General features: G+C 40.1%; 1 protein-coding gene across 12 annotated transcripts in view; it reads right to left on the bottom strand.

Moving 5' to 3' along the window:
- Positions 1–14391, bottom strand: part of NRF1 (nuclear respiratory factor 1) — a 145312-nt gene that overhangs the window by 70664 nt on the left and 60257 nt on the right. For all 12 annotated transcript variants that reach the window (XM_063708766.1, XM_063708764.1, XM_055392262.2 and 9 more), the window contains one exon: positions 8677–8803. In XM_063708766.1, the coding sequence (XP_063564836.1) occupies positions 8677–8803 (127 nt within the window). The remainder of the gene's footprint in view (positions 1–8676; positions 8804–14391) is intronic.

The following is a 14391-nucleotide window of genomic DNA, read 5'->3' as shown; positions in this document are numbered from 1 at the left end:
TGGTATGTTTAGCCACATCACTATCATTTATCTTTTTTTCTCAAGAAACTGCTATAGTTCCTCACTTCTTATAGGACAAAGTCCAAGTTTCTCTGGCCAGCATTTCAATCTTTCCAATTATTTATTTTTCCAATACTCCTTTGCCAGAGCCTCCAGATACAGCTGTGCCTGCCTAACCCTGGAGACTATGTGAATGACACCTCTTGAGCTCCCAGCATACAACCTCCATGGAGTCCTATACTGAGCAACTTTGCTCACCTTCTTCCTTCTTTAGCTGCCCAACCTCGTCACTCACCTTGGCATCTAGCAAGTTCTTTTCTTTGAAACTTCTAAAGACCTTTTTTTTTTTTTTGAGATACAGTCCCACTCTGTTGCCTAGGCTGGAGTGCAGTGGTGTGATCTCGGCTCACTGCCACCTCCATCTCCTGGGTTCAAGAGATTCTCCTGCCTCAGCCTCCTGAGTAGCCAGGATTACAGGTGCCTGCCACCACGCCTGGCTATTTTTTTGTATTTTTAGTACAGACAGGGTTTCAACCAGGCTGGTCTCAAACTCCTGACCTCAAGTGATCTGCCCACCTAGACCTCCCAAAGTGCTGGGATTACAGACATGAGCCACCACATAAATCTGCTTCTTATCCAAATATTTTCCATTTTTCTAGGCCCAATTCAATTCCCACTTGCTCTGAAAAAACTTCCCAAGTATCCTTGCCATAATTCTCTTCCTCCTTTAAATTCCTACTGACACAAATAAACATGTGTCACTTATACTGTTATTTCCAGAATACACTATACACAACCAGTGCATGACATTGCTGAGCATAGGGACCAGGTCTTTTGCTTATTTTTCATACACACATACACACACACACACACACACACACACACACACACACACACACAACTTGAATGAGACAGGGTCTTACATGTTGCCCAGGATGAAATATAAAATATTTTAAATATACATATACAGGTAACACATTAACAAACATTTTACAATTACCAGAGATGGAGGGTGTTTAGGGTATTTGCAGGAGCCATTAGAGTTTTATTTTGTTTTGTTCTTTGAAACAAGGTCTTGCTCTGTCATGCAGGTTTGTTCACTGCAGCCTCGAATTCCTGAGCTCCAGTGATCCTCCCACCTCAGCCTCCCAAGTAGCTGGGATCACAGGTGTGTGCCACCACACTTGGCTAATTTTCAAAATGTTTGCTATAAGGTCACTGGGCCTTCAGTTGGGTTGCAAAAATAGTCCCAGACAAGATACCATAATTTTTTTGTATTCCTGAAGCTTAACTGGATAAAGGAAGAGTCTTTGGGAAGGTCTCATAAAAAAAAATTTTTTTTTAATTTTCTACAAGCTCCTATGAGACTAAAAACACATTGTCATCTGAGGTATGTAACAAAGAGCTGCTGCCCTCAGACCTGTGACTGTGAAGCACATCTGGCTTCCAGCCAGGCTGCAGGCTGTGGCCCCTGAAGTTATGTTCACTTCATCCTATTGTCTCTCCAGCCCCAGTGTCTGCCTCCTTTCTTCTCCTGCCTCAGTTCAGGGCTCTCATTTCCCCTTAGTCCTTTGGGATTCCCAGTTTTGAACCCTGAAACCCCAAAGGACTCAGATGGAATCCTTATCTCATACCTTGTATCCAATAGTGTTAAATAGTTATATGTTGACTAAGTAAATACATGAGCAACGGGGCTTTCACTATACTACTTTCCACATATCTTCCACATTGCATGCAACTCCCACGGTTCTTCATTGCCCTAAAGACAATGATTATTTATCATTAATTATTAGGGAAATGAAAATAAAAATTTGATTATTAACGATAAATGACTATAATAAGACTAGGGTATAAGATTAGGGAATTATTTGTACCTTAAATGTTTCACAGAAGTCAACCAAAATAATTGGGGCCTAGGGTCTCTTTGAGGGATGTAGTTCTTTAATCACTTTTCCAATTTTGTATATGTTTATTACTCTATTGAGGTTTTCGGTTAATGTTTATTCTGAGGTTTGGATGTGTTTTGGTTATTTTATTTTCTTACTAAGTTAATCCACTTGGCTGAGATTTTAACTTGCAAGAACAGAACTAATACATAGCCTTTTCTTACAATTTTCAATCTCTTCTTGTCTGCAATTACAGCTATCTAGTTTCTAAAGCTACATATTAGTTTTCTTCTCCCTTTTCCTCATTAGCATGTAGCAGTTTTTCTGTTTTATCAGACTTTTTATAGAACCAATTCTTGATTTTAACAAGTCTACTTTTCCCTGTTCGCTAACTCATTCATTTCTTTCACATGTTTATTTATTCTATTTTTTCTTAGACTTATTTTATTATTCTTTCTACCTTCTTTAGCTAGATGGAGTTTCTTTCTTTTCCAACTTTCTCATATAAATTTTTTTGAAAATAAGACAATGAATATTCCTTTGAATACCAGTTTAGATAATACCTTCTAAGTTTTTATTTTTGGTTATCATTTTTGTTTCTAAATAACCTGTAAATTAAGATTTTCTTTTAAAAATTTCCGGCCAGGAGGGGTGGCTCACGCCTGTAATCCCAGCACTTTGGGAGGCTGAGGCAGGAGGATCACCTGAGGTTAGGAGTTCAAGACCAGCCTGGCCAACATGGTGAAGCCCCCTCTCTAGTAAAAATACAAAAATTAGCCGGGCATGGTGGCGGGAGCCTGTAATCCCAACTACTCGGGAGGCTGAGGCAGAGAATTGCTTGAACCTGGGAGGCAAAGGCTGCAGTGAGCCGAGATCGCACCACTGCACTCTAGCCTGGGTGATAAGAGTGAGACTCCATCTGAAAAAAAAAAAAAAAAAAAAAAAATTCCGGCCAGTTGTGGTGGCTCATGCCTGTAATCACAGCACTTTGGGAAGCCGAGGCAGGTGGATTACCTGAGGTCTGGAGTTTGAGACCAGCCTGGCCAACATGGTGAAACCCCATCTCTGGTAAAAACATAAAAAATAGCCAGGCATGGTGGCACGCACCTGTAATCCCAGCTACTCAGGAGGCTGAAGCAGGGAGAATCACTTGAACACAGGAAGCAGAGGTTGCAGTTAGTTTAGATCGCACCATTGCACTCTAGCCTGGGCAATAGAGCAAGTCTCTCTCTTTCTCTCTCTCTCTCATACACACACACACACACACACACACTCTCCACATGATTGAAATTTTTTTCTTGTCTTTTGAAATTCTAAAATTCTGAATTTTCTGTACTATGATCAGAAAATATTCTCTGGGGCCAGGGCTGGTGGCTCACACCTATAATCCCAACGCTTTGGGAGGCCAAGGCGGGCAAATCACTTGAGGTCAGGAGTTCAAGACCAGCCCGGCCAACATGGTGAAACCCTGTCTCTACTAAAAATATAAAAATTAGCCAGCTACTCAGGAGGCTGAGGCAGGAGAACCGTTTGAACTGGTAAGGCAGAGGTTGCAGTGAGCTGAGACTGCACCACTGCACTCCAGCCTGGGCAACAGAACAAGATCTTGTTTCAAAAAAAAAATTATTTGAGGCCTGGTAATAATAAATGGTCAATTCTTATAATCCATTTATGTAATTTTTCAAATATGATATATTATCCCCTTGTAAGGTGTCAATGCTCCTGTATCTATTGTATCAGCTTCTTTTGTTTGTTTTTTGGGCCATTGTCTCACTCTGTCACCCAGGCTGGAGCACAGTGGAATAATCATAGTTCACTGCATCCTTGAACTCCTAGGCTCAAGTAATCCTCCTGCCTCAGCATCTCAAGTAGCTGGGATTACAAGTGCACACCACCACACCCAGATCCTTTTTTTTTTTTTTTACATTTTTTTGTAGAGACGGGGTCTCGCTATGTTGCCTAGACTGTCAACCTTATTAAATCTGTTATTCAGATCTCTATATTCTTGTTTATATTTTGCTTTGTTGATCTGGCAAGGATAGTAAATCCTCTTACTATCATTGCGGGGTTTTATTGTTTTGTTTTGTTTTTTCTTTGGGACAGGGTCTTGCTCTGTCATCCAGGCTAGAGTGCAGTGGTGCAGTCACAGCTCACTGCAGACTTGACCTCTGGGCTCAAGCAATCTTCACATCTCAGCCTCCCAAGAAGCTAAGATTATAAGCATGTGCTACCATATCTGGCTAATTTTTAAATTTTTTGTAGAGATGAAGTCTCATTATGTTGCCTGGGCTGGTCTCAAACTCCTGGCCTCAACCAATCCTCCCACCTCAGCTCCCAAAGTGCTGGGATTATACATATGTGCCACCGTGCCCCCCCATTGTGGGTTTTAACTATCTTTTTTCCTTACATTTCTAACTTTTTGATCTACATGCTTTGGTATGTATATATGTCTGGTTGACTGATTGACTAACTGATTGAGACAGGGTCTCACTCTGTCACCCAGGCTGGAGTGCAGTGGCATCATTATGGCTCACTGTAGCCTTGATCTCCTGGGCTCAAGCAATCCTCCTGCCTCAGCCTCCCAAGTAGCTGGGAGTACAGATGTGGGCCAGTATGCCTGGCTTTTTTTTTTTTTTTTTGTAGAGATGAGGTCCCACTATGTTGCCCAGGCTTGTCTTGAACTCTTGGCCTCAAGCAATCCTCCCACCTCAGCCTTCCAAAGTGCTGGGATTACAGGCATGAGCCACTGTACCTGGCCCCATGTTTTGCTTTAAAGTTACTTGAAGAATATAAAGGTTCATGATAAATATGTACTTCTTATCTTAGCTGGGTGTGGTGGCACCTGCCTATAGTCCCAGCTACTCAGGAGGCTGAGGCGGGAGGATCGCTTGAACCCAAGAGGAGGAGATTGCAGTGAGCTGAGATTGTGCCACTACACTCTAAGGTGGGCAACTGAGTGAGACCTTGTCTCTAAATAAATAAATAAATATTTCTTATCAATATTAAATGACCCCTGGTTGCCAGTTAATACTTTTTTGCCTTGACAATTAGGCTTTGTCTGATATGCTGTGATCCATGATTTATTTTTGTAGGCATTTTTCTGACAAACTTTTGCCTGTTATTTTACATTTAACATTTGTAACAGATTTACTGATACATAGTTCACACACCATATGTATTTGTTTCCTATGGCTCCCACAAATCATCACAAACTGGGTGGTTTAAACCCATACAAATTTATTTTCTTGGTTTCACTTGGCTAAAGTCAAGGTGTTGGCAGGGCCAGGTCCTTCTGCAGTCTCTAACGGAGCATCTCTAAGACAGAATTGTTTCTTTGCCTTGTCTAGCTTCTGTCTAGCCTGTCTCACTGGCTCCAGACCCCCTCCTTGCATCCAACCTCTTGCTTCCACCAACACATCTACTTCTATGCCAATCTCCCTTTGTTTCCCTCTTATAAAGACACTTGTGATTACATTTAGGGCCTACCTGGATAATCGAGAATAATCTCCCCATTCAAGACCCTTTTAATTACAACTGCACTTTTGCTGTATAAGGTAATAGTCACAGGTTCCAGGGATGGGACCTGCACATCTCTGGGGGTCATTATTTAGTTTGTCATACCATACAATTCACCCATTTAAAGGGTAAGGCTTTATACTCATAGGGTCCTAAAATTACCACCAAAATCTAATTTTAGAGCATTTCATTCCGCCTAAAAGAAATCCCATGCCCACTGGCGTCACTCTCTTCCCCTTCCCCAGTCTCTGGCAACCACTAATCCACTCTCTCTCTATAAATGAGATTTATCTATCCTGGACATTGCATATAAATGGAATCATACAACATGTGATCTTTTGTGACTGGGTTCTTTTGCTTAGCACAATGTTTTAAAGGTTCATCCATGCTGTAGTATAATATCAGTACTTCTTCCCTTTTTCTTGCTGAATAATATTCCATCCTATGGATATACCACATTTTATTTATCCATTCATCAGCCGATGAACATTTGAGTTTCCACTTTTTGGCAATTATAAATAATGCTGCTATAAACACTGTATACAAGTTTGTGTGTGAACATATGCTTTCAGTTCTCTTGGGTATAACTTAGGAATAGAACTGCTAGGACACATGGCAACTTTACTTTTACCATTTTGAGAGACTGACAAATTGTTTTCCAAAGCAGCTGTACCATTTTGCTTTTTCTTTCTCCAAATCTTCACCAATTTCACCATCCCTGTGGGTATGAAGAGGTATCTTACTGTGGTTTTTATTTTCATTTCCCTAATGACTATGATTATTAATCATCAGCATTAGGGAAATGAAAATCGAAATGTGATTATTAATGATAAATGACTATAATAATGATTAATGATAAATAATTATTTATCATTAGTTCTCATGTGCTTGTTGGACATTTCTACATCTTCTTTGAAGAAATATCTATTCAGATCTTTTGCCTATTTTTATTTTTATTATTATTATTTTTTTGAGACAGAGTCTCGCTGTGTTGCCCAGGCTGGAGTGCAGTGGCACGTGATCTCGGCTCACTGCAACCTCTGCCTCCTGGGTTCAAGAGATTTTCCTGCCTCAGCCTCCCGAGTAGCTGGGATTACAGGCGCCCGCCACCACGTCTGGCTAATTTTTGTATTTTTAGTAGAGATGGGGTTTCACCATATTGGCCAGGCTGGTCTTGAACTCCTGACTTCAAGTGATCTACCCACCTTGGCCTCCCAAAGTGCTAGGATTACAGGCGTGAGCCACTGTGTGTGGCCCTTTTGCCTATTTTTAAATTGGGTTGTCTTTCTTTTCTTTCTTTCTTTTTTTTGAGATGGAGTCTTGCTCTGTTGCCCAGGCTGGAGTGCAGTGGCACGATCTTGGCTCACTGCAACCTCTGCCTCCTGGGTTCAAGAGATTCTTCTGCCTCAGCCTCCCGAGTAGCTGGGACTACAGGCATGTGCCACCAGGCCCGGCTAAGTTTTTTTGTATTTTTAGTAGAGATGGGGTTTCACCATATTGGCCAGGCTGGTCTCGAACTCCTGACCTCATGATCTGCCTGCTTTTTATTGTTGAGTTGTAAGAATTCTTTATATATTCTCAATATATATCAGTTTTTTTATCAGACATATCAGAATTCTTTATATATTCTCTATATATGATAAAAGTTTTTTTTATCAGACATGATTTGCAAATATTTCTCCCACTCTGCATGTTGTCTTTTCACTTTCTTGATTCTATTACTTGCAGCTGCTTTTAACATTTGTGAGTGGCTGTGAGTATGACACATACATTGAATAGAGGAAGGTTTGATTTGGATTGTTGTTCCAACCTGAAAGAACATCTATGCCTTTAACAAGGCACTTTAACCCATTTATATGTATGGTTTATAACAGAATTAACTGGCCTCACTTGTATTATTGTGTTCTAGACTATGTGTTTTATTTAGTTTTTAAACATTTCTTCCTTGTTTTCTATCTTTTATACAGAGACTTGGTTTTGTTTTTTTTCTTCGGTGCTCTGGAAGATATATTCTGCTTCTAATTTTACTGGTACTTGCAAGTCCCTAACCTGTATTTATCAATGTCAGTCAAAGGTAAAATGCTTTTTATCTCAGTCTAGTGTATCCTGTTTAACAGAGTCTATATCTTCTTGTATTCTATGGAGGACTCCAACAGTTTCCCAAAACTTAAAAAGATTTTTTTTGCAGTGAGTAATTTTCTGAAGTATTTTTCTGAGTCTTCTAGATGAATCTTTTTCATAGATTGCATCATCTTTACTACTATCAGTAGTAGTATTGTTTTATATTTTCAGTACTAAAGAAGAGAAGAAATGCCCAGATTTCATGTTTGTCAACAGTGTGACAGTAAAGGCTATTTCTCAGGCACCGTTTTGAACTAGGAGCCTTCTACTATATTCTTCTAAGGAAAGGTCCTAACACATCCTAATTGTAGGGCTTCAGGAATTTTTGGAAAAACTCAAAACAGAACTCAAAAATGTTAAGAAATACCCACAACATTTCAGGGACAGGAAGATGGTGTGAAAAAAACACAACAAACAGAATTTCGATCAATTGATTACTAATTCTGAACTCAAAAAATGCCTATATTCAATATGGGAGACATCTAATAAATGTCATTTTAAGCTAATAAATTTTACCCTAATAAAAACAAAATGCAATTTAAATCTTTACAGATCATTAATCTACTAATGATTCAAAGTTAATATGGCCCGAGAAAGAATAGTTCCTATTGTATAAGTATGCAGGGGCAAAAGACTATTTTTATAAAATTAGCTCTGGATAGTTATACAATCAAAATGTTCAAATATAGTTCTATATTTGGAGCACAGTATTAAATCAATTCTTTGATAAATGTAAGATATTTCAAATATGTAACTCAAATAACTGATCAATAAAATGCCCCCAGGTTTCCCTCAGGAAGTTGACACCTTGGAATTATCTATTATTTTGTTTCTGATATAAATCAGTAATTTTCTTAGAAAATCCTGCATTGGTTTCCTAACAAACAAAACACCTTGTTTCCCCGCCCCCTCCCCCCTTCCCCCGGCCACCCATTGCATCTGGGGAGGTAAAATACCTTGACGTAGGAAGTAAAAAGAGTAATGATCATTTTGTTTTGATATGCATAAAGCAGTCTGAAAACTAGTCCCCACTCCCATGCCTGGATTAGTGGGTAACAGAAATGCCAACTGTTATACTTGACAGAGGATCAGAAGAATGGAAGCAGCCGACAGAAAGCAAAGGGCAAATGAGAACAGGTTGGTTCTGACTTACCACATTCTCCAAAGGTGCTGCACCAAACACTTTAAAGACAGGGTTAGGTTTGGAGGGTGAGATACAGAGGACAATAGCTTGCTGTCCCACACGAGTAGTATATTCATCTAACGTGGCTCGAAGTTTCCTGAATCAGAAAAGGAAACAAGAATAAAAAGTTTTAAAAAGACGGAAATTACAGTGACATAGACACAAATGAGGTAAGACAGTTTATTCTGATCAGATATGCTCTTTTACGTAAAATGTGAAAAGGGGAATGTGAGGTTTGCTATCCTATTCAGCAGAAATATGTACATACCTTTTTCTTAAAGACTACTGATAGAAGGCTCAACTGAAGGTTTTGCCTTGGGACATACCCATGACACAATTTTGAACATGGTATCATTCTTCTTGATCTGAGCAACATCACTTACTGCTACTTACAATTATAAAGATTACAACTGGCCAGGCATGGTGGCTCATGCCTGCTGTAATCCCAGCACTTTGGGAGGCCAAGGCAGGCGGATCACTTGAGGCCAGGAGTTTGAGACCAGCCTGGCCAACATGGTGTAAAACCCGCCTCTACTAAAAATACAAAAACATTACCCAGACATGGTGGCACACGCCTGTAATCCTAGATTCTTGGGAGGCTGAGACACGAGAATTGCTTAAATCCAGGAGGTGGAGGTTGCAGTGAACCAAGATGGTGCCACTGCACTCCAGCCTGAGCAACAGAGCAAGACTTTGTCTCAAAAAAAAAAAAAAAAAATTGCAACCAAGATGTGCTCTTACAGAATTTATTATATCATCTCCATGCTTAATAAAAGGGGTTCAAATGATTTGCTTTTACTATCTTTTATTGATTGTTTATATCTCATTGTTTATATTTCATTGAGATAATTTTGTCCAAAAATACTACAAGCATACCTAGTTTTATTGTGCTTTGTTATTTTGTGTTTCACAGATACTATCTGGGATCTTTCTTTAAAACAAATTAAAGGTTTGTGGCAACCCTATGTCAAGCAAGTTGATCAGTGCCATTTTTTTCCAACAGCATGTGCTCACTTCATGTCTCTGTGTCACATTTGGTAACTCTAGCAATATTTCAAACTTCTTCATTATTATAATCTGTTATAGTGATCTGTGATCAGTGATCTTCGATGTTACTATTTTAATTGTTTTGGGGCACCACAGTGCCCACAAAAGATGGCAAACTTGACTGATAAATGTTGTGTGTGTTCTGAATGCCCCACTGACCAACTGTTTCCTGCCTCTCTCCCACTCCTCAGGCCTTCCTGTTCCCTGAGACACAGTATTGAAATTAGGCCAACTGATAACCCTACAATGGCCTCTAAGTGTTCAAGTTTAAGGAAGAGTCACACATCTCTCACTTTTAATCAAAAGCTAGACATGACTAAGCTTAGTGAGGAAGGCATGTTGAAAGCCAAGACAGGCTGACAGCAAGGCCGCTTATGCCAAACAGTTGGCCACGTTGTTAATGCAAAGAAAAGTCCTTGAGGGAAATTACAAATGCTACTCCAATGAACACACAAATGATAAGAAAGCAAAACAGTTTTATTGCTGATATGGAGAAAGTTTTAGTGGTCCGGATAAAAGATCAAACCAGCCACAACATTCCCATAGGCCAAAGCCTAATGCAGAGCAAAGCCCTGACTCTTTCAGAGGTTGGTTCATGAGGTTCAAGGAAAGAAGCCATCTCCATTACATAAAAGTACAAAGTGAAGCTGCAAGTGCTGATGTAGAAGCTGGAGCAAGTTATCCAGAAGATCTAGATAAGTGGCTACACTAAACAACAGATTTTCAATGTAGATAAAACTGCCTTCTACTGGAAGAAGATACAATCTAGGACTTTCCTAGCTAGAGAGGAGAAGTCAATGCCAGGTTTCAAAGCTTCAAAGGACAGGTTGACTCTCTTGTTAGGGGCTAATGCAGCTAGTGACTTTAGGGTCCTTTAAAAATCATGCTAAATCTACTCTGCCTGTCCTCTATAAATAGAACAATAAAACCTGGATGGCAGTACATCTGTTTACAGCATGGTTTATGGAATATTTTAAGACCACTGTTGAGACCCACTGCTCAGAAAAAAAAATTCCTTTCAAACTATTGTTGCACATTGACAATGCACCTAGTCACCCAAGAGCTCTAACAGAGACGTACAAGGAGATTAATGCTGTTTTCATGCCTGCTAAGATAACATCCATTCTGCAGCCCATGGATCAAGGAGTCATTTCAACATTCAGGTCTTTTTATGTAAGAAATACATTTTGAAAGGATATAGCTGCTATAGTGATTCCTCTGACGGATCTGGGTAAAATAAATTGAAAACCTTCTAGAACGGATTCACCATTCAAGATGCCATTAAGAGTACTTGTAATTCATGTGCAAGTACATGGGAGGAGGTCAAACTATCAACATTAATGGAAGTTTGGAAGAACTTGATTCCAAGCCTTACGGATGATTTTAAGGAGTTCAACACTTCAGTGGAGGAAGTAACTGCGGATGCAGTAGAAACAGTGAAAGAACCAGAATTAAAAGTGGACCCTGAAAATGGGACTGAATTGCTACAATATCATGATAAAATTCCAATGGATGAGAGGTGCTTCTTATTGATGAGCAAAGAAAGCGGTTTCCTGAGATGAAATCTACTCCTGATGAAGATGTTATGTATACTGTTGAAATGACAATAAAAGATTTAGAATATTACACAAACTGAATTTATGAAGCAGCAGCAGAGTTGGAGGGGATTAACTCCAATTTTGAAAGTCTTACTGTGGGTAAAATGCTATCAAACAGCATCACATGTTACAGAGAAATCATTCACGAAAGGAAGAGTCAATCGATAGGGCAAAATTTGTTGTATTATTTTTAAGAAATTGCCACAGCCACCCCAACCTTCAGCAACAATCACCCTGATCAGTCAGCAGTCATCAACATCGAGGCAAGACCGTCAACCAGCAATAAGATTATGAGTCACTGCAGGCTCAGATGAGCACTAACATCTTTTAGCAATTAAGTGTTTTAGTGGTCAGGCCCAGTGGCTCACACCTGTAATCCCAGCACTTTGGGAGGTTGAAGTGGGAGGATTGCTTGGGCCCAGGAGTTCAAGCCCAGCCTGGGCAACATAGTGAGACCCCGTCTTTACAGAAAGAAGAAAAAATTCACCAGGTATGGTGACATGCACCTATTGTCCCAACTACTTGGGAGGCTAAGTGAGAGGATCACTTGAGCCCAGGAGATTGAGGCTGCAGTGAGCCATGATCGCACCACTGCACTCTAGCTTGGACAGCAGAGCTAGACTCTGTCTCCAAAAAAAAAGTATTTTAAAATTATGGTATGTACATTGCTTTTTTTTTTTTTAGATATAATACCACTGCAACACTTAACAGAGTATAGTGTTAACACAACTTTTTTATGTACTGAGAAACCAAAAAATTTCTGTGACTTATTGTGATACTTGCTTTATTGTAGCGGTCTGGAACCAAACTTGCAATATCTCTGAGGTATACCTATGCTTTTAAAATGTTGTAGCTTCAGATTTTCATTGTGATATAAATAATTATTCTTAGTCCTAGAGTATTTCACAAGCGAGGATGAAATGAAAACAGCTTTTTTTTTTTTTTTTAGATGGAGTTTCACTCTGTTGCCTAGGCTAAAGTACAGTGGTGCGATCTCGGCTCACTGCAGCCTCCGCCTCCTGGGTTAAAGCTATTCTCCTGCCTCAGCCTCCCGACTAGCTGGGATTGTAGGCGCCTGCCACCATGCCTGGCTTATATTTTCTATTTTTAGTAGAGATGGGGTTTCAGCATGGTGGCCAAGCTGGTCTCAAACTCCCGACCTCAGGTGATCCGCCCACCTCGGCCTCCCAAAGTGCTGGGATTATAGGCATGAGCCACCATGCCCAGCCAAAAACAGCTTAAAAAAATTTTTTTTTATTTTACTTTAAGTTCTGGGATACATGTGCAGAATGTGCAGGTTTGTTACAAAGGTATACATGTGACATGGTGGTCTGCTGCACCCATCAACCCGAAAACAGCTTTTTAAAATATAGTAACAATGGATGAAACAGAAACACTGCCTCTTCCCTCTGAAATCATGGGAGATGATTTCAAAGTTCTACATTTCAGAATTCTGAAATGTGGTGGGCAAAGGACCACTTATCAAACAAGAAATCTGATGGAATTCCTTGAAACAATGGTTTATATTCACTGTCTCCAATTCCTCTCTCCCCATTCTCTCTTAAAGCTATTCCAATCTTTTCACCCTTACCACTCCTTTGAATACACTCTTGTCAAGTTCAATCGTGAACTCCATGTTACTAAATCTAATAGTCAGTTGGCATCTTTTTCAACCCATCAGCAGCATTTGATAGCTGATCACACGCTCTCCTTCCTGACACACTTTTTGTACCTGGTTTCCAGGTTACCACTCTCTTGGTTTGTTTCCTGACTCACTGGTTGCTTCTTAGATTCTTTTGCTGGTTCCTTTAATCTCTCTAACCTCTAAAAGGTGGAGCGCTTCAGGCCTCAGTCCATACTCACTCCCTAAGTGACCTCATCCAGTCTCCTAGTTCTAAATACTACCTATATGCTTATAATATCTTCAGCTAAGGCCTCTCATTTGAATTCCAGACTCATATATCGAACTGCTTATTTTGTATCTCCACTTAATGGTTAGAGGCATCACAAACTTACCATGTCCAAAACCAAATTCCTGATTCTGCCTCACCCTCACTGTCGTGCTCGCTCCTCCTCCAGTAAATGTCATCGCAATCCTTCTAGTAATCAGACCAAAAATCACCCAGCACTCCTTTTTTTCTCTCAAACTCCATGTCAATGAATCATGATGAGTTGACTTTCGAAATACATCTAGAACCTGATCACTTCTTACTATCCATGATGCTGCCATGTTGGTTTTAAGACACTATCATTTCTGGCCTAGATTACTATAATCACCACCTAATTGGTCTCCCTGATTCCATTCTTGTATCCCCACAGTCTATTCTCAACACAGTAGCCTGAGTGATTCTTTAAAAATATAAGTCAGATGATACTACTGCTCTGGTCAAAAGCCTACAATGACATCTCATCTCACTCAGAGTAAGAGTCAAGCCCCTGATATTGGACTATAAGATCTCCTAGGCTGGGTGAAGTGACCCACACCTGTAATCCCAGCATTTTGGGGCTGAGGCACGAATATCACTTGAGGCCAGGAGTCCCAGACCAGCCTGGACAACACAGCAAGACCACATCTATCAAAAAAAAAAAAAAAAAAAAAAAAAAGATCTCCTGGTGTGGCTCTTCTCTACTACTCTGAACATCCTCTCATATCTCCCTGGCTGTTCCTCAAACACAACTACCACATTCACACCTCGGGGCCTTTGCTCTTGATACTCATCCTGCCTGAGATGTTCTTCCCCCCAGCATCCACATGTGTGCTCTTTCAGCATCTTCAAGTCTCTGTTCAAAGGCTGCCTCAACAAAAAGGATTTCCCAGACCATCCCCGTAAAAGAGAAAACTGACTATATCCCCCTACCTCCTGACTTTTCTATTTTCCTTACTCCACTGTATTTTTTTCCCATTGCACTTATCATCAGCTGACATATTGCATATTGTTTTTTTTCTTTCCCCCTCTAGCAGGATACAAGCTCTTTAAGGCAATTTGTTTTGTTCACTCTTCCATGCCCAATGTCTACAACAATGGCTTGCACATAGCAG

Source organism: Gorilla gorilla, chromosome 6, assembly GCF_029281585.2.
Source record: "Gorilla gorilla gorilla isolate KB3781 chromosome 6, NHGRI_mGorGor1-v2.1_pri, whole genome shotgun sequence".
Taxonomy (NCBI): domain Eukaryota; kingdom Metazoa; phylum Chordata; class Mammalia; order Primates; family Hominidae; genus Gorilla; species Gorilla gorilla.
The sequence above is the reverse complement of the archived record's forward strand: the minus strand, read 5'-3'. Positions and strand labels throughout refer to the sequence as shown.